Source organism: Capra hircus, chromosome 4, assembly GCF_001704415.2.
Source record: "Capra hircus breed San Clemente chromosome 4, ASM170441v1, whole genome shotgun sequence".
Lineage (NCBI taxonomy): Eukaryota > Metazoa > Chordata > Mammalia > Artiodactyla > Bovidae > Capra > Capra hircus.
This window is the reverse complement of record NC_030811.1, coordinates 38857901-38883891: the sequence shown is the minus strand read 5'-3', so window position 1 is coordinate 38883891 and position 25991 is coordinate 38857901. Positions and strand designations below refer to the sequence as shown.

The 25991-nt window shown below is 39.3% G+C and overlaps 1 protein-coding gene across 1 annotated transcript; it reads right to left on the bottom strand.

The window, feature by feature from the left end:
* On the bottom strand, positions 1362-7999 carry YAE1D1 (Yae1 domain containing 1). Its single transcript, XM_005679349.3, has 3 exons — positions 7814-7999; positions 6275-6396; positions 1362-4380 (listed from the first exon to the last, which is right to left on the bottom strand). Exons 1-3 carry the CDS (start codon positions 7940-7942, stop codon positions 3951-3953), a joined length of 681 nt encoding a protein of 226 aa, XP_005679406.1. The 5' UTR covers positions 7943-7999; the 3' UTR covers positions 1362-3950.

The window sequence follows — 25991 nt, the reverse complement described above, 5'->3', positions numbered from 1 at the left end:
CACTGCAGTATATAAAGAAGTGTAGAGTGTCTGTGTGCATAGTGGAGCAGGATGCAGGATGAGAAAGACTGACAGTGCTGTTTGGGTCTGGCAATGAAATTCAAGTTTATAATTGACCCAGAAGAAGCAAGTAGTAATGAGTAGGACAAAGAGGAAAAGTGCTGCTGCAGAAGGCAGGTAGGGGGAATGTAAAGGTAGATGCCCAGTGATGGAGGAGACAAGTGAGAAGACTACAAACCAGTCAGTCAGGGCAGCTGTATGATTTAGCAGCCACCAGTGACCTTGACAAAAAGCAGTTTGAAGCTGAGGAGTGAATGGGGAAAAAATAATTTGAGACAGTGACAGCAGACTCTTCTTCCAGAAGGTTTGTTGAGAAAAGGCAGTAAATGAGGGCAAAAGAAAGAAAAGTAATTATGGTGGTGAAGTACTGATATATTAATGACAGAGACTTGAGAATTTCTATAGAGCAAGAAATCTGAATGGTAGTTTATTAACATGACATATGATATTCGCTTCATCTACTGGTCGGAAATTAAGAATCTCTCTCCAAAATACAAGTGAAAACTCATAGCGATCAGAAGGACCATCATTAAAAAGTCTACAGATAACAAATGCGGGAGAGAGTGTGGAGAAAAGGGAGTCCTCCTACACTGTTGGTGGGAATGTAAATTAGTGCAGCCACTATGGAGAACAGTATGGAGGTTCCTAAAAATGGAGTTACCATATGATCCAGCAATCCAGTAAATGACCTACTCCTGGGCATATATGTAGGCAGAACGATAATTAAAAAAAGATACATGCACCCCTATGTTCATAGCAGGACTGTTCACAATAGACAAAACATGGCAACAACTAAATGTCCCTGGACAGATGAATGGATAAAGAAGATGTGGGACAAATATACAATGGAATATTACTCAGCCATTTAAAAAATGAAATGATGCCACCTGCAGCAACATAGAAGGAACTAGAAGTTATCAAACTAAGTGAAGTCAGAAGGAGAAAGAGAAACATCATATGATATTACTTACATGTGGACTCTAAAAGATGACAAAAGGAACTTATCTACAAAACAGAAACAGACTCACAGACATAAGAGAACAGACCTGTGGTTGCCAAGAGGGAGGGGATGGCAAGGAGGGATGGATAAGAAGTTTGGGATTAGCAGATGCCAACTATTATATACAGAATGGATAAACAAGGTCCTACTACATAGCACAGGGAGCTATGCTCAATATCCTGTAGTAAACCATAATGGAAAAGAATTTGAAAAAAGAATCTCTATATTTATTTCTCTTTATCTTAGACTGGAACACAAAGCTTTAATTAGTTTGAAGACAGGTGAAAATCACAGCTTGGACTTGGTTCAAGGCTTTTATTTTGGTGTACCACAAAAGCAGTTAATGAGCAGTGCTAAGGATATAAATGAGGTAAGGATGAGGTAGGTGAATTCAGCTGCCCACTGTCCACTTGTCTGCGTATCACAAAAATTTTGGTGGCTTCAACAGCTCTGTCAGAGAATAGTATTATGGGCTTAAAAAAACCCAACAACAAATAAAAAACTCCAGGTATGTCAGTATCTAGAAATAACTTATTTAAGGTGAAAATTCTGTTTTTAAGGAAACCACACCACCCAAGCCTAATGTCTGGATCCTGGGTCTTGAAACTCTTGGCTCTATCTGCTCTGGGACAATCTTGCTTTACATTTATGTTTATCTAGGGTCTTTTCATGGCAAGAATTGGTAGGCCTATAATATACAAGGCAGGGTAAAACACACAAGGCAAGGTTTCTTGCTGGTTTTAGTACAGAGGCTCAGGAAACACAGGTATAAAATGAGCATTCCATTACTTTTCCTCTGCATTTCAGGAACTTTTGTGTTTTCCAAAAGGCAATGTAACCTTAAAAGAGATGTTTTCAATCTAACAGCCTCATTTAACTCACGTAATTCTCTTGGCTTCCTTTTCTGTGAACATCTACACAAAACACCCTATTTTCAATGGCGCCAAAGGTTGTTATCTTCAGGGAATGTCAGGGTGAGCTCAGATAAAATCTCTAGATTTGCTGCACTCATGAAATTTTTGTTCAGGGTGACTTTCTTGAGATATATTATTAAAGATGGGTATATTTCATATCTAAGACTTTAGAGACTGCTTATAATATTCCAGGCGGATTTGAGATTTTTGCTGCATTCACACATATGGTAATAGTATCTGTATAACAAGGCAAATTACTAAATCTCTGAAATAATAATATTTACATCTAGAGAGATGAAATCAGATACTTTTTAAAAACCAGCTATCAAATGTCACTTATCTTCATTATGTTTTAGTAAGTTCTAAACACTTCATGGTTTTCTAATTTCAAATTTGTTGCCTCAATTTCATAATGTTTGGTGAACTTTAAGGAAGTTCAAGATTGCAGTAGTACATTTTCTTGATCTCCTGAAATACCTCTTTTATCAGAAAAGACTGTCTTTTAGAGTAGATGATAGATATAAGTTAAGGCTATCAATGAGGGGCAATCATTTGGGTGTCTCTGAAGTTGGATTTGTTACATAAATTTGTGTTTCAGGCAAAAAAGTGATGGAAAACTTTTTCCTGATCTTATATGCTTAGGTCCTAGAGCAAAAATCTGAATCTAATTTTGTCTATGCTAGACTACGACTATTGCTACAAGGTAATAAAGAAGTCAGTGGCGTCAATGTTTTATTACTATAAACTGCAGTTTAGGAATAATCTGGCACACTGTCAAGCAATACTACTAACTGGTTAAAACTTGGAAAAGCTAGGTAAGTACTTGAGCATAAAATGTATTTTCTGTATTTCCTTGGAATTGTGTCCTTACTTCTAATCATCACAAAACTGAAACAAACTTTAACAAATATATGATATCACTTATACGTGGAATCTAAAAAAATTATACAAATAGATACAGACTCACAGACATAGAAAACAAACTTATAGTTACTAAAAAGAGAAAGGAGGTGGGGATAAATTGGGAGTTTCAAATTAATGTGTACACACTACTATATATAAAATAGATACAAAGAATCTACTATACAGCACACAAAACTATATTCAATATTTTGTAATACCCTATAATGGAAAAAAATATATAACTGAATCACTTTGCTGTGCACCTGAAACATTATAAAAAAATTACACTTCAACAAAAAATCAGTAATACTTAAATAAAAAAACTAAAGCAAACTTTAGAATTGTTTTTAATTATCAGTATAAACATGTCTTTAGCTTTACACTTATTAGCCTCTTAATTTCAAATATAATACATCTACATATATATATATATATATGTATGTGTCTATTTACAACTTTAGCCTTTAGGTTATCTTTTGTAACTTTGGTCTGATTAGTTGACGAGGTCCTAATCATAAGACAATGTGACAGGAGCAGAAAGTAGGGCTAAGTCCTTACAAAATAACAGTTGATGCTTGGACACATGGGTTTGAACCCTGAGGGTCCACTTACACTTGGACCTTTTTCAATAGTAAATATTACAGTACTATATGATCTGAGGCTGGTTGAATCTGAGACTCATAACTGCAGATATGGAGGGCCAGCTATTAGTAGTACGCAGCTTTTTTTACTGCATGGTGGGTGGGTACTTTTAAAACCCGTGTTGTTCAAGGGTCAACTGTAGTCTGATTCTTGTTAATTTCTTATAGTAATGAGTCCCCAGAAATTTGAAAATGAAGACAACTGGAATTTTTGAGCATATCTTAAACCACATAAAAATTGCCAGTGACAAAGAAAGAAGGATTATATTACCTTTAATAGTATTAATTTTGAAGATGTTTCAACATTACATGAAGGGATACCCTTACAAGTGAAGTGTAGAAACCAGTGCAAATTTTGGTTAGCTTGTTCAGAAACAAAATGTTCTAAAAATGTTCTGGACATCGCTTCCATTATTAAAGTGAAGGTAATTTTTATAGTTGTTTGAGGTGTTGTAATATGTCTATTGATACTCCCAGCTGTTTTACCAAACTGGCTGTCTGTTCTAAAATCCAAGTGAGGCTTGGGTTTTCAGGGCGTTCATGCTCCTGGGCTCTACAACATTCTAAAGATGAACAATCTACCTGACTAAGATTCTTACTACAGTTTTTGTTAAACTCAGCATTATTTTCACAGAATCTTTCATCTTTAGCTTCATCAATCTTTTCCTCAGCTGGAGCTACATGAGAAAGGTCCATATCCTGAAGGGAGTCCAATAAGTCTACAACATGTGGCTGTGAAGTGACTGATCTCAGATGTCTGAGCACATAATCTTCACACTGGCCAACTGCATCCAGAAGATTATTTATTTTACTGACCAAAGCCGAACTATCATCATGAAGGTGACACCAGGAGAGCAAAGCACTGAACGAAAATATAAATAAGAGTTAAAGAGGAAAAAATTAAACAATCAAAGGCTTTTAGAATTTTTGAAGCTAAGGCTTTCATGTTTCTCTTCTAGATAAAATCATGCAAAAATTAATAATAATAGCAATGTGAGTCAAAATCAGGAAAGTAATGATGGTAAAATAAGATTATAAATATAAGGACATTATCTTTCAACAGAAATTAAACAACTGGAGTTAATCATATAAACTGTTTATAATTCATAACCCCTCCTTCACAGGTCCTCATCTATTTTCCCTGATTTTATTTTCCCCTTATGATTGTGTAGCTTCTGTTGAAGATGGATACAACTCAAGAGAAAGAAAAAACCTGAAAAAATAGTTTTTCTTTTAAAGGCAGCAACCAGCTTCTAAACTAGTGTTTCTCAATCTTGGATGCACATCAGAATTACCTGCAAAACTTTTAAACCTTATCAAGGTCCAGGTCACACCTGAGCCCAATTAAATCAGAATCTCTGGGGGTGTTATTTTTTTAAAAGCTTCCCTGCTGATAACAAGGTGTAACCAAGGTTAAAAATCACTATATAACCGTATAGCTGCTTGACATCAAAACAGAAGGTGAGGGGGAAAAAAAGTTTTGAGACAACTCACTTTTCCAACTTTGTTAGATACTTTACTAACCATTTTATTGAAGGAGGTTAGAATTCTTCCAGTCTTAATAATTATTTTTCTTTACTGTTTTTTTAGTATAGATAGTACTTTTACTTTCCTACATCTTTCATATTATTCATCTCACAAAATAATGGTTATTGTGAAAAGTAATAATGTTAGCATTATTACAACATAGGTAACGTTATTACAACAAGGTTTTTTTTTTTTTTGCCATGTCACACAGCTTGTGGTAACTTAGTTCCCAGACCAGGGACTGAACGCAGGCCGCGAAAATAAAAACATGAAGTCCAAATCCACTGCATTGCCAGCAGATACCCTGCAATAAGTTTTCTAAGCTTATAAAAAATTAATTTAACTTGATGTGAAGATGAACACATGATCATTTTCTTACTATAGTATACTATAAATGCTGATTCCTGACAGCTGAATTTTATAAAACCTCAAATGTAATGAACTTTGGTATTGTTAACTTTTTTCTAATTTTATTTTTAATTTTTATTTTTTTCTTGGCTGTGCCATCTTATGGCATGTGGGATCTTCATCTCCTGATAAGAGATCAAACTTGCATTCCCTGCATTGGAAGTGCAGAGTCTTAACTACTAGACTGCCAGGGAAGTCTCTGTCCTGTTAACTTTTATTGCATACCTTGTAAAACTCAGTGATTCTTTGAAGCATTTATGTTTTTCTCTATAGAGGACAGGTTAAAAGGTACAAAGCATCAAAGAGGACAAGCATGCCGTGCTCGTAGCTCCATGTGCCTTTGGACCACTTGGTTCTAATACATGCCATTATTCCTATGAAATCCTGACAGGTGTTCAACGTTCAGAAATAAAGTAAATGGAATACTTTTTCTGTTACTAGCTATACTCTTCATCAGGTATTGCTAGTCTAGACATCTGTTTTATTGTGTTCTGCCACATGTGCAAGAATAAAAACGTTACCCAAAACCTGAAGATTTTTTCAATTACTTAGAGATACATATTGGTGGTAGTTCAGGTAGCAAAAAAGAAGACACCTTTGTATCATTTCTTTGCAATAAAAGACAACATCTGGCTCACATATTAAAGTGGATAACTGCTGACTTTTTGAAGGCAATTTTAGTCTATGCTCTGCAGTACCCATTCATGGATTTAACACTAGGGGAAACAGTTCAGCTTACACTTTTTTACATATTACTTTCATCAAAACCCTCCACTAGTACAAAGGTTAAAATAATTCAGCATTTAAGTTTTAAAAATTACCTCAATGTTCCTCTAAGTTGTCCATAGTTTATGATGACTTCTGCACCTTCCTTATAACCTTGATTGAAGCCTTGTTGAAGAGTAACTGCTTTGCCAGCATCTATTCCATCTCTGTAGCCTTCCTAAATATAAGTAATGAAGAATTACAGTTGTAAGTTAACACCAAGTGTAGATTTTTCTAGAAAGTCACAGAACCAATTTAGAAACTGATGAAACAGGCCTCTATTGTGTTATTTAACATCATGGTTCTATAACATATGGCATAATCACACAACCAAAGTAGACTATGCTTCTCATAAAAGTTTATTGTTGGCTTATCCCATTTTTGTAGTCTAGATTTATTGGACACATTTTAAAATATTGATTCTACATATATACCAAAAAAAAAAAAAAATTCATGTTAGCAATAGCTCCACAGAAAGGAAACATGGAGAATTAGGTGTCTGGTCCTTTAGAAACTGGATTGGTGTGAGTGGATAAGGCAGGGCAGGGTTACCAAGGTCTTGGAACTGGAGTAGGGAAAGAGGAAATTGGTATAGTAAAAGGAAGATGAGAGGGCTGGTTTTACAAATTCTGCTTGATTTAGAAATTTTCCTTAATTTAAGTAAACTGAAAATCCTCTGTGCCCAAGGATTTTGTCCTGCCACAACACAAAAAAGGTGCTCAATATTTACTGGTTTAGCCCCAGCTTCACGTAAGGCATTTCTGAAGTTGACAACATTGTTGTTGTGCTAAGCAAATATTATTTTACTGAGACATTGAACAAGGGCAGATTTAATGGCAGTTTAATGGTTGGCAAGGACACTAGCAGGCACAGATCTCATCATTTGGTCCTCACCCTGAACTAAGCTCTGAAAGCTCCACCTGGAAACTGGGTGTGTGGTATTAAGCTGAGACTCAATGAATAGCAAGACAAATTAGAGATGGATAATTCACACCCAACAAATTTTAAAAATACATTAATACTCCCTCACGTAGCCACCACCATTCCTTTATTTTGTTCAGTCGCTCAGCCTTGTCTGACTCTGTGACTCCATTCCTTATTAGCTTTCTCTTACTGCCCTCTGACAGCATTCTTAAGTTCACTTTTTCCATCTGTCCTGATTAACACTACTCCTAACTTTAGGCTCCCCACTCATTCAAGCAACCCATGTCAACTGCCTACATGTCCTTTGACAGACATACTTAGAACAGTGTAAATGTTTCTCCTCCACCCCTTTTCCTCTGATGCCCATCAAACTGAAATCTCTTCAAAGTCTTTGACAAAGGTTATATTTTTCGGTCCCCGGTGTCCATCCAACACACTCCACGGGCGCTCGAGGAAAGCATCCTGTGGTGTCGCACGGTTTCAAGTAACCCACTGGGAAACTCTAGCAGGACATAAGCCAGACTGAATGGTAAGGGAGAGGGAGGGCTGCGCCAGGCCAGGTGGCGACCACTCCGGCCTTCATCCTGGGACCCCACCTTCTCACAACTCCCAGCTCCAGCGCTAACAACCCGGTACAGCAACGGACCCCCGCCCTCTCCACGCAGCTTTACTTTGACTCGTCTCTGCATATGGCTCTGCCATTCCCGCTGCACCAGGAGCGACTCATCAGCTTCCTCGTCAAACACGTCCCCGTCTTCTTCAGGACCTTGGACCAAAGAAGCAGCTTGAACCCACGACATCACTGAGGCAACCACAGGGCCGCCGGACGCCGGAAGGGCCGGCAACTCCTTCCGGTCCGAGGGGCGGGGCGAAGACAGACCGCGGGGCTCGCGGCATCGCTGCGCGTGCGCGTAGATGTGCGCGGCGTCTGAACGCTGTGATGGGTTCACGGAGTGGTCACCGGTCCCAGGAAGGTCCTGGTTTCCCCTCGAGGCTTTTGCTCCCTGATATTTGGAAGTACCCATAACTAAGCTGGAAATGTCGCCGTGCACTTGTGGACCAGGCGGGTTCCTCCCACGTGGAACCCCTCTGACCTTGATTGCGGAAGGCAGCGCCAGCTTTCAGTGAAACACTGTGCTCTTCTACCGTGGTGTCTGCTGGGGTCTGGGTTTTGAAGACGCGTGCATTGGCAAAACCCTTTGAGGTAGTTCTTTTGAGGCACTCCGTCATTCCCTAGTGGCTCAGATGGTAAATCATCCGCCTTACAATGCGGGAGACCCGGGTTCAATCCCTGGGTCAGGAGGATCCCTGGAGAAGGAAATAGCAACCCACTCCAGTACTCTTGCCTGGAAAATCCCATGGACAGAGGAGCCTGGTAGACTACAGTCCATGGGTTGCAAAGAGTCGGACACGACTGAGCTTTCTTTCTTTCAGTGCATTTAAAGGTTTGGACTGCCCGACTGTTTCAATTGTTAGGAGCGTGGAACAAAGGACATTAAAGAAGTTAAAATATTGCAGCCCTATTGAGATCAGTAAATATAGAGAGGGTTTATGAAACGAAATATATTTCTCATTGATTCACAGCATCCTTGTCTGACTCCTGTTCCTTCTGAAATGCCAGAAAAGACCACTGGTGAGGATGGAGACTTGTCTTTATATAAGAATTCAGCACCAGCACTGTTCCAAATTGTAGTAGGTGTTGAAACAAAAGTTAATGAATGAATAGATACCATCAGTATTCCTGTTTGGCCCTTTGCGTACTCATGTGGTAGTGTGTGTTCATAGCTCAGTCCTCTGTGACTCTGCAAGCCCACAGACTGTAGCTCTACAGGCTCCTCTGTGCAGTGAATTCTCCAGGGAAGAATTCTGGAATGGGTAGCCATTCCCTCTTCCAAGGGATCTCCCCTACCCACAGTTTGAGCCACCAGGGAAGCCCATGTGGTAATGATGATTTACTTAGCTAACAAATTTTCTTGAATATTTGCCTTGTGCCAGGCACTGTTATATGCTTTTGAGATACATCAGTGAACAACACACAGAAGTCCCAGCTCTGACATTGATAAGGAATTGCCAGAGGAGAAGCAATAAACACTATATACGTAAATGATACCGTTTGTTACAAGATACATGCTATGAAAAAATATTTAGAAACAAGCAAAGTAAAGAGAGCTATGGGTATGTGAGTGAGGGCAGTTAGGTAGTATATGTTACCATTTTAAATGTTCAGAGAAAATTTTTTGTATATATTTAATATATGAAAAATATATGCAATACTTGGTAGGTCCATGGAATATATAAAAACATTGTGACACTTTGTAACAAAAAACCTTAATAAACTAATCATAATCCAATATAATTGATAATAAATAATAAGTTACTCCAATAATTTAAATATAATATTGGATATAAGCATCTTCCTAAATAACATTTGAATCAAAAAGTAAATAAAAATTAAAACAATATAATAAGCAATAAAAATCAGAATAATTCGTACCAAAAAAACTTGAGAGCAAATGAAAGCTGTCTTATTAGGCAATTCTGGAGGCTTTAATGTTTTTATTATTAAAGAAGAAGAGAAACAAGACAGAATTACTATGTATCTTAGTTAGAAACAAACTGATAGTAAGGGAAGCAGTAAAGAAAACAATTGAAATTAATAAAATACAAACACCCAAACTTGCATAAGTAATTCCAAAAGCTGGTTGTTTGACCCTGAACTAATATATATATATACAACATAAAAATGAGATGGAAGGTAATGATAGAGAAAAAAATCAAATATTATAAATTACTGACTAAAACGTTGACACATTTGAAAACAGGTGATATGAATGACTTCCTAATAAAATTTATCAAGCAAGTAGAAAACGTGAAGAAACTAATTACCATAGAAAAATTGGAGATTAACTATCCACTATAAAAATAGCATAGAGATGAGAATTTTACAGTTAAATGCTTTAAATCCTTTTTAATCTTTAAAGAATGATGGATAAATAAATATAATTTTTTTACTCTTGTAGGGCACAGAAAAAGAAACTCCCTAAATCATTTCATGAAACCAGCTTTACTCTCATCTGCTAAAGTTAATATGAAAGAACTCCCAAAGTTCAAGTTAGCTTATGAATATGTATTTAAAAGAGAATCCAGTATCTTATCAAAATAATAATTCAAGAGGTTTTATTTCATAAAAGCAAAATGTTGCAATATTAGGAAACCTATATTTCACTGCATCAACAGTTTAGAAGAGAAACCATGTATTGTACTAATAAAAGCAGAAAAGTCAGTTGGGCTTCCGAGGTGGCTCAGTGGTAAAAAATTGTCCTGCCAATGCAGGAGACTCAAGAGACACTGGTTCAGTCCCTGGGTTGGGAAGATCCCCTGGAGTAGGAAATGGCAACCTACCCCAGTATTCTTGTCTGGAAAATTCCATGGACAGAGGAGCCTGGTGGGCTACAGTCCATGGGGCCGAAAAGAGTCGGGCATGACTAAGCACAAACACACACACACACACTTAAAATTAAAAAAAAAAAAGAAACATTCTTAAAATAATATAGAAAATACAAACTAATAAGGATTTTATAAGAAAGTCCAACAGCAAGTACTATCCTAAACATTCAGATGTTAAGCTATTTCCCTTAAAGTAGGGAAAAGAGAGAACATCTGGTGATCACCATGATCATGCAGCATTCATTTGGAGATTAGTGAATTGCAAAAGAGAAGTAAACAAAGTAATCTGTATAAATGTTGGATAATAAGAAATGGAGTTATTTTTATTTTTTGCTGTTTATGTGATTGTATGCCTAAGTGAAGTGAGTGAAAGTTGCTCAGTCATGTCTGACTCTTTGTGACCCCGCGGACTATACAGTCCATGGGATTCTAATACTGGAGTGGGCACTTGTTCTCTTCTCCAGGGGATCTTCCCAACCCAAGGATCAAACCAAGGTCTCCCGCATTGCAGGAACCCAGGTCTCCTGGATTCTTCTCCATCTGAACCACAAGGGAAGCCCAAGAATACTGGAGTAGGGAGCCTATCCCTTCTCGAGCGGATCTTCCTTGACCCAGGAATCAAACCAGGATCTCGTGCATTGCAGGCAGATTCTTTACCAACTGAGCTATTAAGGAAGCCCAAGACTAAGACTTCAGGTAAAAAAAAATGAATAAAGGAATTCGAGAAGTTCTCTGGATATAGGAAAAATAAATTGATCTTGTAGTAAAAATTGCCTTTTTACTTTTTAGCAATAACATCTAAAAGCATAGATTAGATATTCCACTTGCAATACCAATGAATACTATTAGATATAGTGTTTATATATTCAGTATTTGGTGTTTATTAGTATAATATTTATAAACACTGGGATACATTTTAAAAAGTCAATTTTATTAAAGTATAATTTACATGCAGTACTATGCATAGGGTCATGGAGGAGAATTCTGACAAAATATGGTCCACTAGAGAAGGGAATGGCAAACCACTTCGGTGTTCTTGCCTTGAGAACCCCATGAACAGTATGAAAAGGCAAAAAGATAGGACACTGAAAGATGAACTCCCCAGGTCGGTAGGTGCCCAATATGCTACTGGAGATCAGTGGAGAAATAACTCCAGAAAGAATGAAGGGATGGAGCCAAAGCAAAAGCAACACCCAGTTGTGGATGTGACTGGTGATGGAAGCAAGGTCCAATGCTGTAAAGAGCAATATTGCATAGGAACCTGGAATGTTAGGTCCATGAATCAAGGCAAATTGGAAGTGGTCGAACAAGAGACGGCAAGAGTGAACATTGACATTCTAGGAATCAGTGAATTAAAATGGACTGGAATGGGTGAATTTAACTCTGATGACCATTATATCTATTACTGTGGGCAAGAATCCCTTAGAAGAAATGAAGTAGCCATCATAGTAAACAAAAGAGTCCAAAATACAGTACTTGTATGCAATCTCAAAAATAACAGAATGATCTCTGTTCATTTCCAAGGCAAACCATTCAATGTCACGGTAATCCAAGTCTATGCCCTGATCAGTAATGCTGAAGAAGCTGAAGTTTAATGGTTCTATGGAGCCCTACAAGAGCTTCTAGAACTAACATCCAAAAAAGATGTCCTTTTCATTACAGGGGACTGGAATGCAAAAGTAGGAAGTCAAGAAACAACTGGAGTAACAGGCAAATTTGGCCTTCGAGTACAGAATGAAGCAGGGCAAAGGCTAATGCCAAGAGAACACACTTGTCATAGCAAACACCCTATTCCAACAACACAAGAGAAGACTCTACACATGAACATCACCAGATGGTCAACACTGAAATCAGATTGATTATATTCTTTGCAGCCAAAGGTGGAGAAGCTTTATATAGTCAGTAAAAACAAGATCAGGAGCTGACTTTGGCTCAGATCATGAATTCCTTATTGCCAAATTCAGACTTAAATTGAAGAAAGTAGGGAAAACCACTAGACCATTCAGTTCAGTTCAGTCAACTCAGTCGTGTCTGACTCTGCGACCCCATGAACTGCAGCACGCCAGGCCTCCCTGTCCATCACCAACTTCTGGAGTCTACCCAAACCCACGTCCATTGAGTCTGTTATGCCATCAAATCATCATCTGTCGTTCCCTTCTCCTCCTGCCCTCAATCTTTCCTAGCATCAGGGTCTTTTCAAATGAGTGAGCTCTTCACATCAGGTGGCCAAAGTATTGGAGTTTCAGCTTCAACATCAGTCCTTCCAGTGAATATTTATGACTGATTTCCTTTAGGATGGACTGGTTGGATCTCTTTGCCATCCAAGGGACTCTCAAGAGTCTTCTCCAACACCACAGGTCAAAAGCATCAATTCTACAGCGCTCAGCTTTCTTTATAGTCCAACTCTCACATCCATGCATGACCACTGGAAAAACCATAGCCTTGACTAGATGGACCTTTGTGGACAAAGTAATGTCTCTGCTTTGTAATATGCTGTCTAGGTTGGTCATAATTTTCCTTCCAAGGAGTAAGCGTCTTTTAATTTCATGGCTGCAGTCACCATCTGCAGTGATTTTGGAGCCCAGAAAAATAAAGTCAGCCACTGTTTACCCATCTATTTGCCATGAAGTAATGGAACTGGATGCCATGATCTTAGCTTTCTGAATGTTGAGCTTTAAGCCAACATTTTCACTCTCCTCTTTCACTTTCATCAAGAGGCTTTTTAGTTCTTCTTCACTTTCTGCCATGAGGGTGGTGTCATCTGCATATCTGAGGTTATTGATATTTCTCCCGACCATTCAGACATGACCTAAATCCCTTACAATTATACAGTGGAAGTGAGAAACAGATTTAAGGGACTAGATCTGATAGACAGAGTACCTGTCTTTTCATCCCAAAGAACTATGGACAGAGGTTCATGACATTGTACAGGTGACAGGGATCAAGACCATCCCCAAGAAAAAGAAATGCAAAAAAGCAAAATGGCTGTATGAGGAGGCCTTACAAAAAGCTATGAAAAGAAGAGAAGCAAAGGAGAAAAGGAAAGATATACCCATTTGAATGCAGAGTTCCAAAGAATAGCAAGGAGAGATAAGAAAAACTTCCTCAGTGATCAGTGCAAAGAAATAGAGGAAAACAACAGAATGGGAAAGACTAGAGATCTCTTCAAGAAAATTAGAGATAACAAGGGAACATTTCATGCAAAGATGGGCACAATAAAGGACAGAAATGGTATGGACCTAACAGAAGCAGAAAATATTAAGAAGAGGTTGCAAGAATACACAGAAGAACTGTACAAAAAAGATCTTCATGACCCAGATAATCACAATGGTGTGATCACTCACACTCACCTAGAGCCAGACATCCTGGAATGTGAAGTCAAGTGGGCCTTAGGAAGCATCACTATGAACAAAGTTAGTGGAGGAATGGAATTCCAGTTGAGCTATTTCAAATCCTGAAAGATGATGCTGTGAAAGTGCTGCACTCAATATGCCAGCAAAGTTGGAAAACTCAGCAGTGTGCACAGGACTGGAAAAGGTCAGTTTTCATTCCAGTCCCAAAGAAAGGCAATGCCAAAGAATGCTCAAACTACCGCACAATTGCACTCAGCTCACATGCTAGTAAAGTAATCCTCAAAATTCTCCAAGCCAGGCTTCAACAATATGTGATCCATGAACTTCCAGATGTTCAAGCTGGATTTAGAAAAGGCAGAGGAACCAGAGATCAAATTGCCAACATCTGCTGGATCATGGAAAAAGCAAGAGAGTTCCAGAAAAACATCTATTTCTGCTTTATTGACTATACCAAACCTTTGACTGTGTGGATCACCACAAACTGTGGAAAATTCTTCAAGAGATGGGAATACCAGACCACCTGACCTTCCTCTTGAGAAATCTGTATGCAGGACAGGAAACAACAGTTAGAACTAGACATGGAAGGACAGACTGGTTCCAAATAGGAAAAGGAGTATGTCAAGGCTGTATATTGTCACCCTGCTTATTTAACATATGCAGAGTACATCATGAGAAACCCTGGGCTGGATGAAGCACAAGCTGGTATCAAGATTGCCAGAAGAAGCATCAATAACCTCATATATGCAGATGAAACCACCCTTATGGCAGAAAATGAAGAAGAACCAAAGAGTCTCTTGATGGAAGTGAAATTGGAGAGTGAAAAAGTTGGCTTAAAACTCAACATTCAGAAAACTAAGATAATGGCATCCAATTCCATCACTTCATGGCCAATAAATAGGGTTACAATGGAAACAGTGACAGACTAGTTTTTTGGGCTCCAAAAATCACTCCAAAATCACTGCCGATGTGATTGCAGCCATGAAATTAAAAGACGGTTACTCCTTGGAAGGAAAGTCATGAGCAACCTAGACAGCATCTTGAAGAGCAGAGACATTACTTTGCCAACAAAGGTCTATCTAGCCAAGGCTATGGTTTTTCCAGTAGTCATGTATGGATGTGAGAGTTGGACTATAAAGAAAGCTGAGCACTGAAGAAATGATGTTTTTGAACTGGTGTTGGAGAAGACTCTTGAAATTCCTTTGGACCACAAAGAGATCCAACCAGCCTATCCTAAAAGAAATCAGTTGTGAATATTCATTGGAAGGACTGATGTTGAAGCTGAGACTCTAATACTTCGGCCACCTGATGTGAGGAACTGACTCACTGGAAAAGACCCTGATGCTAGGAAAGATTTAGGGCAGGAAGGGAAGGGGATGACAGATAATGAGATGGTTGGATGGCATCACCAACTCAATGGACTTGAGTTTGAATAAACTCCAGTAGTTGGTGATGGACAGGGAGGCCTGCTGTGCTGTAGTTCATGGAGTTGCAGAGAGTCAAACACGACTGAGCAACTGAAATGAACCGAACTGAACTGAACTGAACTGAACTATGCATGCATTTTGAGGGTACAGTTTGATGAGTTTTGACAAATACATATATGTCTGTGTAACCATCACCCAATCAAGATATAGAAATTTCCAGGCTTCCTCGGTGGCTCAATGGTAAAGAATCAGACTGCCAGTGCTGGTTCAATCCTTGATCTGAGAAGACCCCACACCTCGTGGGGCAGCTAAGTCTGTGTGCCACAAGTATTGAGCCTGTGCCCTAGAGCCCTGGAGCCAGAACTACTGAAGCCCATGTACCCTAGAGCTCATGCTCAGAAACAAGAGAAGCCGCTGCAATGAGAAGACCAAGTACGGCAACTAGAGAGTAGCCCCTGCTCTCTGAAACTAGAGAAAAGCCTGCTAAGCAACAAAGACCCAGCATTGGGAACGCATGTAAGAATTAAAGATTTTAAAATTTAAAAAATAAAAAAATAAATTAAAAAAAAAAGAAAAAAAATAAAAATTAAAATTAAAAAAAAAAAGACCCAGCACAGCCAAAAATAAAAAGAAAAGTATGACATAGAAATTTCCATCATCCTAGAAAATTCCCTCATACTTCCTTGCAGTCAATCGCTAATGCCTCACAGAGGCAACTCCAATCTAATTTATATTACTCAAGAATAGTTTTGCCAGTTTTAAAACTTCACAAAAATGGAATCACATATGACATTTTATGTAAATTGATTTTTGAACTCAATATAATGTTCCTGAGATTCCATTATTTGGTTGTATGTACCAGTGTGCACACTACGTCGCTTCAGTCATGTCTGACTCTTTGTGACCCCGTAGACTGTAGTCCACCAGGCTCCTCTGTCAATGGGATTCTCCAGGCAAGGATACTGAAGTCGGTTGCCATTCCCTTCTCCAGGGAATCCTCCCTACCCAGGGATCAAACCCAGGTCTCCTATGTCTTCTGCATCGGCAGGTAGGTTCTTTATCACTGGCGCCACTTGGGGAGCCCTGCATGTACCAGTAGGTTGTTCTTTGTTATTGCCAAGCACTCTCTTCATTGTATGGATATAGCATGGCGTGTCCATTTATTGGACATTTGGATTGTTTGCAGGCTTTGGCTATTGTGAATAAAACTGCTATGGACATTCTTGTAGAGGTCTTTTTGTGTATACATGTTTTCTGTGGGGTAAATATCCAAAAGTGGAATTGTTGAGTCATATGGTAAGTGTAAGTTTATAAGATGCCAAACTGTTTTCCAAAGTGATTGTACCACTTTATGTTCCCACCAGAATTGTATACTAGTGTCGGTTGCTCCACATCCTGTTCCTCACATGGAATTGTCAGACTTAAAAAAAAAATCTTTTAAAAATTAACTTTAAAAACCTTAAAATTATTTTTAATTGAATAATTGTTGATTTACAATGTTGTATTACTGTTAGGTGTACAGCAAATAATTCAGTTATACATATGTATATAACCTATTCATTTTTAGATTCTTTTCCATTATAGTTTATTATGAAATACAGGGTAGAGTTCCTAGTGCTATACAGTAGGCACTTGTTGTTCACCTATATTATATATTTGCTGTGGTTGTTTAGTTTCTGAGTCATGTTTGAGTCTTTGCGACCCCATTGGCTGTAGCCTGCTAGGTTCCTCGTCCATGGGATTTCCCAGGCAAGAACACTGGAGTAAGTTGCCCTTTCCTTCTCCAGGGGACCCTACTAACCTAGGGACTGAAGCCACGTCTCCTGATTGGCAGGTGGGTTCTTTACCATTAAACCACTTAGGAAGCCCATTTTATACATAGTAGAATGCATATGTATATGTTTTAATCCCAAACTCCCAACTTTTCCCTTCCCCTGCTTTCCCTTTTTTGGTAACCATAGGCTTGTTTTCTATGTCTGTGGGTCTATTCTGTTTTGTATATAAATTTTTTGGTATCATTTTAAAAATTTCACTTATAAGTGATATCATATGATGCTTGTCTTTCCTTGTCTGACTTACTTCATTTAGTATAATAATCTCTAGGTCCATCCATGTTGCTGCAGATCACATTATTTCATTCTTTTTTATGCCTGAGTAATATTCCATTATTAAAAAGACCACTTCAGTCTTTTTAATATTGACTCTTCTGATATATGTGTAGTGATATCTTACTGTGGTTTTAATGTTCATTTTCCAGATGATTTATGATGTTGAAAATCTTTTCATGTGCCTATTTGTCATCTGCATATTGTAAAAATGAAGTCTTTGGCCATTAAAAAAAGTTGGTTGTCTTATTACTGTATTTTAAAGTTTCTTTATATATCCTGGATGTAGGTCTTTCGTCAGATACATGAATTGTAATTATGTTCTTTGCATTAGTTGTATCCATCAGATGGTTGTAAAGATAGAGTTAGGAGTTCATGAAGTTTTGTGGGGAGAGGAAGCATAATGCCTGTGAAAGATAAAAAAAGGAGGAAGTCTGATTAGGCAAGAAAATCCTATGTAAAGGAGCGCCTACCTGATTCCTATGATGGGATAGGAAGTGGGGAGGAAGTGGGATTGGGCAGAAAGAACTTCGGAGTGTATGTAGATCTCGCAAGGTCTTCGCCAACATGACGGGGCACTAGAGCAAAGGGCACAGAGGAGCCCTGCACTAGGGACACATGGCCAGGGCTTGGTACTCCTGCCATGCTTGGAACTGGCTTGGGAGTGCCCTGGAAGAGTATGGCCTTGGCTTGAAATCTGAGGGGCATCCTGTAGATGCTAAAAGCTGAAGGCTGAGAGCTGTACTTTTTGTCAAGAAACTGATGATCTTGCAGGTCCTTTTAAGAGTGTGCTTCTATTTTTTTCCAAAAGAGTGCTCCCCCCTTGTAAATAACAGTGACATCTCCTGCATAAATTTTGGTGTCACAGTGTGAACTTACTGAAAGTATTTAGTAAACTTATCTTGCAGCTCAATATCTCTTACATAAATACTCTATGATGAGGTCAGCCTTTGAGATTCACTTGGTTCTTTTCCTGTTCTTCTGCTTATCATTCATCCTTGTCTTTTCTTTCAGAGCTTTCAACAATTCTTTTTTATGTCATATTTCCTATCTCCTGCTAAGTTTCATTCTTTATCTCAGTCTTCCACACTTTATTCTCACCTTTTGCAAACTGCCATTTTGTAGTTGCTATAATAAACTCTAAGAGGGCACAGACCTTTTCTCAATTCCACTTCAAAATTTCTAACATACTGGCTTTAATCATTAAGTCTCTGGAAACCAGCCAGGAAAACTCCAGATTTCTGTATGCCAGGGGAGATAGTTGTCCATTTTCCCTTGTCCCATCAAAACTATCATATGGTCTATGAACCTCTATGGTATCTAGTGACCAAGTCTTTGAGTGCTGTCTTTTAATTGCTTATACCAGGCCGTAAAATGTGTCTTTGAATAATAAAATTGTTGCTTGTGGCGATAATGACAGGAAAGCTTTACAAATACGGCTTCTAAAGAGAGGACCTTAGAATAAAGATTGTTTATTATAACAAGATCCTGGGCAGTGTTGCCTCTTTTATTTTTAAGTGTTGTGTCTGTTGAAGACCCTAGTTATAATATAGCTGTCAAAAGTAAGGGGCAAATTGTTAGTCCGATATAGAATATTGTTGACTATTAGAAAGGATGAGGTAGACATTTCATACAGGAAGCCTGATTGATCTTTCTAATGGCCTGCCAATGGATGGCTATGTCTAGCATTTCAGCATGTTCAAGTCTGTCAAATGTTTAAAAAAAAAATCCTTCCTCAATCCCAACCTCTCCTCTAGCTATTGCTCTCTGCTTCTCTTTTCCTTTAGAACTGAAATTCTTGAAAAAGTCAGTGTCTCCACTTCTGCACCTCTCACTTTTCAATCCACTGCAATCTGGCTTCCAACCCCACTATTCCATTTGAAATGGGAGTGAGGGAGGAGGGGCAAGTATTATAGTATTTTTGCTGATGACTCTCAAATCTCCTTCCAGCCCGTCTTCTCTGCACATCAGACTCATGTGTCTTACTGTCTATAGGGTGTCTCCTAATAAACTGTCTGTAAATCCAGATTAAATTAAGTAAGAATTGATTAACATTAGGACGTAACAGGGGAAGGTAAGGTAGGTGAAGCAAGACACAGAAAGCTGTAACAAAAAATCACATTTCATGGATTTCAAAAAACTTTTCAACTTTGTAACTGTGTTTCAATAGTAATTTATCCTGAGGTATAAATATTTAATTGATCTCAGCCTGCACCAGGACCCCTGGTGGCTCAGACAGTAAAGAGCCTGCCTGCCATGTGGGAGATCTGAGTTTGATCCCTGGTTTGGAAAGATCCCCCGGAGAAGGAAATGGAAACCCACTCCAGTATTCTTGCCTGGAAAATTCCATGGACAGAGGAGCCTGGCGGGTTACAGTCCATGGGGTTGCAAAGAGGCAGGCACAACTGAGCAACTGACACAAACAGTAGGCACAATGAATCTTATGCTTCTTGGTCTTTCCCACTTTCCATCCTCTTTGATGTTAGTGGAAATGAGAATTGGAATGAGAGTTGAAGACTGCTGCCCATTGGAAGTGCGATAGACATTGCTAGCACTCACCATTACCTAGTTTCTCCCGTTTCTGGTTACCCACAAGACTATGTTTCTAAACCTGTTGGCAGTTAGTTAGGTCCAAACATGACTTATTTTGGCTAGGGGGTAGTAAACAGCAATGATACTCTTCATTTCCCAGCTTAGGCTCTTAACGGCTCCTGCCTTCGCTCTAGCTCTCTCTTAGCACTCCCCAGCATCATAGTGGTCATGAATTAGGACGGTGAGGTCACAAGATGGAGCCAGCCTGGAACTCTGAGTTATCACTCAGAGGGAATGTCTCTGGAGAACCAAAATGTAAGGTAGAAACGAACTCTTAAGGACTTAAACCAAGGACTTCCCTGGTGGTCCAGTGTTTAAGACTTCATCTTTCAATGCAGTAGTTGTGGATTTGAACCCTGGTTGGGGAGCTAAGATCTCAAAACACCAAAACATAAAGCAGAGTTAATGTTATAACAGATTCAATAAAGACTTTAAAAATGGTCCACAGCAAAAAGTTAAAAAAAATTTTTTTTGTTAAACTAGTAGGAATAAATAAATTACCCAGCAGAGCCCTGCAAATGTAAGTACTGAATGTGCTCGGTCTGATCTTTCTGGGTGTTTTCTTACGCTCCCATGGTTTCAAATAGCACTCAGTTAGTTCAACTCTCTCCCTCCTCATCGATATCTTCACACCAGAACTTGCCTCCGCTGTAGACTTGCATATTTAACTATAAACTGGACATCTGCAGAGAGGTGCCTCATGCTTACTGTGTCTAAAACTGAACTCATTGTCTTTCTGTCCCAAACCTGGTCTTCTTCCTGTATTCTCAATATCAGATAGTAGCACGACTGTGCCCTCTGTGTTTTGACAGGAACTGTAGCAGAAAAGTTGAGTATGGCGATGAATTGATAAACAAAATAGATTATATACATCTATATGATGGAATATCTTTCAGCCATAAAAAGAATGAAGTACGTGTACATGCTATTACGTGGGTAAACCTTGAAAACATTATGCTAAATAAAAGAAGCCAGTCACAAAAGGCTACATACTGTGATACCATTATGTGAAAAGTCCAGAATAAGCAAATCCATGGAGTAGAAAATCAATTGTTTGTAAAGGGTCAGGAGGAGGGTGAGGGGGAGAGTGACTACTAATGGATATGAGGTTTTATTTTGTGGAATAAAGAAAATACTCTGGAATTAAATAATGTTGATAGTCATGGAACTTTGAAAAGATGGATTTTTATGGCATGAGAATTACAACTCAACTTTCAAGAACTGCCAGCAGAGAAAAATGAAATTTTAAAAAATTAATAGCTTATACTTTTAGAAGACTGAAGGCTAGTTTTGAAGATAGTCTGTTATTTTATTGCACAGACTTCATTGAAAGACCACAATGCACCATCAGTGTTTGAAAACCATGGTGTCTCTAATAATGATATAACATCCATTCTACAGTGGTTTTTTTTTTTTTTTTTTTTGCATTTGAACATTGATTTTAACAAATATTTTTTGAATGTCACTGTTCTAGGCATCAGTGATACAGCTCTTCAGAAAGCCAAGGTCCAAGGCTCCTGGAGTTTATATTCTAGTGAGACAGACAGAAAATTCAAATAAGTGTTAATAGATAGATGTATACCTCCAAGGAGTAATGAGTGTTCACAAGCACTCACGTAAAGCCAAACTCAGTGGTACAGTTTATACCAGACAATGTTACTTCAACATGGTGAGAGAGTCAATTCCTAGATAGATTGATAAGAAGTTCAGGGTTCCCGAGGAGGAGAAAGGGGTCTGGAGCCCTTGAGAAGGAGAAAGGGGTCTGGGGCTCTCAAGGAGAAAAGGACAAACATTCTTTTCTACATTGCTTTGCCTTAGTCAATATAACAATGTATCTTGCTCAAGGACATGTTTCTCCTTAACAAGAACTTTCTGACTAATCCTGTCTTCTTAAAATGTATACCAAGGGAGTGGGTCTGGTAAGATCTTTCTATTGTTCATTCTAATCTTGTTAATTTAAGCTGTATGTTGTGGGAGTGGGTCTGAAAAAAGCATATAAGGCTTTCATAATGCTAGCTAGGGGGGCACTCTCCATCCCCCTTCTGATGTCTATGTCAGAAGCTTTCTCTGTCCCTTTTTCACTTAAAAAAATTCTGCTACACAAAAGCTCTTGAGTGATCAAGTCTGGTCCCTGGTCCCAAAGCTAAATCTTCAGAGATCATGAATCTGACATCCTTCACCATAAGCTACCAATGGCTAGCAGAATGAAAATGGAGAAAGAGGAAACAGTGTTAAAAATGTGTTAAGTTGAAACATATGCAAGTGTAAGGTTAAAAACTATGTGATACATATTGGGAAATAAAAAATATTTTGTAGTCAAAGTTATACTCATTTGCATAGTTATTATCGTTGTAAAGTTATCTTGGGCTTCCCTTGTGGCTCAGATGGTAAAGAATCTGTCTGCAATGTATAAGAAGACCTTGGGTTCGATCCCTGGGTTGGTACGATTCCCTGGAGAAGGAAATGGCAAACCACTCCAGTATTCTTGCCTGGAGAATTCCATGGACAGAGGAGCCTGGCCAACTACCATCCATGAAGTCGTAAAGAGTCAGACATGGCTGAGCCACGAACATGCACATAGTTATCTAGTTGGTCAAAAGCAAAACATAAAAAGTATGAGCTCTAGTGTTAGACTGCCTGGGTTCAGTAAAAATTTAGCCCTCCTGGGATTTCCTTGTTGGTCCAGTGGTTAAGACTATGTGCAGGGGGTTCAGGTTTGATCCCTGGCCAGGAAATTAAGATCCTGCATGCTGTGTGACCCCCGCAAAATTCAATATAGAAAAGTAAATAAAATAGCCCTCCCACTTTCTAGCTATGTGGCCTGGGGCTTAACTTCCCTATACTTCAGCTCTCTCATCTATAAAATGAAGATCACACCATAAATTGTAAGATGCCCATCATATTCTGTAATCTATGTGTGTGCTCAGTCGTGTCTGATTCTTTACAACCCTATAGACTGCAGCCCACCAGGCTCCTCTGTCCATGGAATTTTCCAGGCAAGAATACTGGAGTGGGTTGCCATTTTCTACTCCAGGGGATCTTCCCAAATCAAGGATCAAACCTGCATCTCTTGTGCTTCCTGCATTGGTAGGCAGTTTCTTTACCATGGCACTATCTGGGAAGTCCATTACATCATTAATACGTACCACTAAAAACAAATGCTGCAATCAGAAGGTATACCTACTGCTGCTGCTAAGTCACTTCAGTGGTGTCCGACTCTGCAACCCCATAGACCACACATAGATCCCATAGACCACACATAGACCCCATAGACCCCACAGACCACCAGGCTCCCCCATCCCCGGGATTCTCCAGGCAAGAACATTGGAGTGGGTTGCCATTTCCTTCTCCAATGCATGAAAGTGAAAACTGAAAGTGAAGTCGCCCAGTCGTGTCCGACTCTCAGCGACCCCATGGACTGCAGCCTACCAGGCTCCTCCGTCCATGGGGTTTTCCAGGCAAGAGTGCTGGAGTGGGGTGCCATTGCCTTCTCTGAGGTACACCTACTAGATGGCTTTAATTGAAAAATAACTGAGAGGCTGATTTTTGGACTGGTGCATAGGAATTCACCACTCTATCCTAATAAAGATTAAAACACTGAACAAATGGAAAAATCAACAATTCTTCTCAAATCCATTAGAGAAGTGAGGTTACAGGGCAAACTGCTATCTCCCAATTTGGAGAGACAAGAAGTGGATGCAGAGAATAACAACTTACTAGAGCACAAACCCCAGAGCAGAAGCCTCCGTGGACACCAGTGCCAGGGTAGGAAAACCTGAACTGCAATCGACAGATTCCTGGAGGCCCACGGGGACCCAGTAATAAGAGGACCCTCACTTGGAAGCAACCAAGCTGTCCTTCAGTAGGTGAAATGTTAAACTGTGGTTCATCCAAACAGTGGAATATATTTTAGTAATAAAAAGAAATGGATTCTCAATCCTTGAAAGGCCATGGAGGGAATTTAAATGCATATTAAGTGAAGAAGTCAGTCTGAAAATGCTACATTACTCTAGTTATGTGACATTCTAGGAAAGGCGAAATGATGGAGACAGTTAGGGTGAATAATTGAAGCACAGAGGCAGTGAAACTACCCTGTATGATATTTTAGGTATCATGGTGGATACACACCGTTATAAATTTGTCCAAACCACAGAACAGCTCAGTGGTAAAGAATCTACCTGCAATGCAGGAGATGCAGGTTAGATCCCTGGGTTGGGAAGATCCCCTGGAGAAAGAAATGGCAACCACTCCGGTACTCTTGCCTGGGAAATTTCATGAACCGAGGAGCCTCGTGGGTTACAGTCCATGGGTCACAGGAATCAGACACGACTAAGGGACTAAAACCTCTACCACCAAACCACAGAATGCACAACACCAACAGTGAACCCTAAAGTAAACTATGGACTCTGATAATGATGTATCCATGTAGGTTCATCAGTAGTAAGAAATGCGCTACTGTAGTTCATGGAGGCCAGGGGAGGGGCAGGAGTTACATAGGAAATATCTACCTTCTATTCAACTTTGGTGTGACTCTAAGTCTGCTCTAAAAAGTAAACTATTATTTAAAAAATATTGAAAAACTTCTTGCAGAAAGTTGAATTTTGTAAGAATGGGAAGAGAAGTTGTAGGGAGAAAAAAGAGGTGAAAAGTTTTTCTCCTGATATGACTCTGTACCTCAACTTTTGAGGCCCTTATAAAAACATGCAGTGCAGAAGGTTAGAACAGACATGTCATCAAAGTAGATATACAGGTGAAAGGAAATTCAACATTGTTAGTCCTTCAGTTCAGTTCAGTTCAGTTCAGTCACTCAGTCGTGTCCAACTCTTTGCGACCCCATGAATCACAGCACGCTAGGCCTCCCTGTCCATCACCAACTCCCGGAGTTCACTCAGACTCGCGTCCATCGAGTCCGTGATGCCATCCAGCCATCTCATCCTTGGTCGTCCACTTCTCCTCCTGCCCCCAATCCCTCCCAGCATCAAAGTCTTTTCCAGTGAATCAACTCTTCACATGAGGTGGCCAAAGTACTGGAGTTTCAGCTTTAGCATCTTTCCTTCCAAAGAAATCCCAGGGTTGATCTCCTTCAGAATGGACTGGTTGGATCTCCTTGCAGTCCAAGGGACTCTCAAGAGTCTTTTCCAGCACCACAGTTCAAAAGCATCAATTCTTTGGCGCTCAGCCTTCTTCACAGTCCAACTCTCACATCCATACATGACCACTGGAAAAACCATAGCTTTGACTAGATGGACCTTAGTTGGCAAAGTAATGTCTCTGCTTTTGAATATGCTATCTAGGTGGGTCATAACTTTTCTTCCAAGGAGTAAGCGTCTTTTAATTTCATGGCTGCAATCACCATCTGCAGTGATTTTGGAGCCCCCCCAAAATAAAGTCTGACACTGTTTCCACTGTTTCTCCATCTATTTCCCATGGAGTGATGGGACCGGATGCCATGATCTTCGTTTTCTGAATGTTGAGCTTTAAGGCAACTTTTTCACTCTCCTCTTTTACTTTCATCAAGAGGCGTTTTAGTTCCTCTTCACTTTCTGCCATAAGGGTGGTGTCAGGAAATGTAAATCAAAACCACAAGAAAACAACACTACACACCTATTAGGAAGTAGGAAATGGCAATCCACTCCAGTATTCATGCCTGGAAAATCCCCAAGACAGAGGAGCCTGGCAGGCTACAGGGATTGCAAAGAGCCAGACATGATTGAGCGACTGAGCATGCACTCACACACCTAGTAGAATGGCTTGTATTAAAAACAGTGGCCATACTAATTTCTGGCGAGGATATGAAGGAACTGGAACTCTCAGGTACTCTTCTCATGATATTACATGCTAAAAAGGTTACATGTCATCTTATTTTAGGACATGATACTAGCAGTAAAACGGTCTGGCAGTTTCTTTCTTTCTTCTTTTTGGGTGTGC

Coding starts and splice junctions, on each gene's coding strand:
- YAE1D1 (XM_005679349.3), bottom strand. CDS start 7,942: ATGTCGTGGGTTCAAGCTGCTTCTTTGGTCCAAGGTCCTGAAGAAGAC. Junction 6,397..7,813: donor ATATGCAGAGACGAGTCAAA/GTAAAGCTGCGT, acceptor ACTTATATTTAG/GAAGGCTACAGAGATGGAAT. Junction 4,381..6,274: donor CAACTTAGAGGAACATTGAG/GTAATTTTTAAA, acceptor ATTTTCGTTCAG/TGCTTTGCTCTCCTGGTGTC.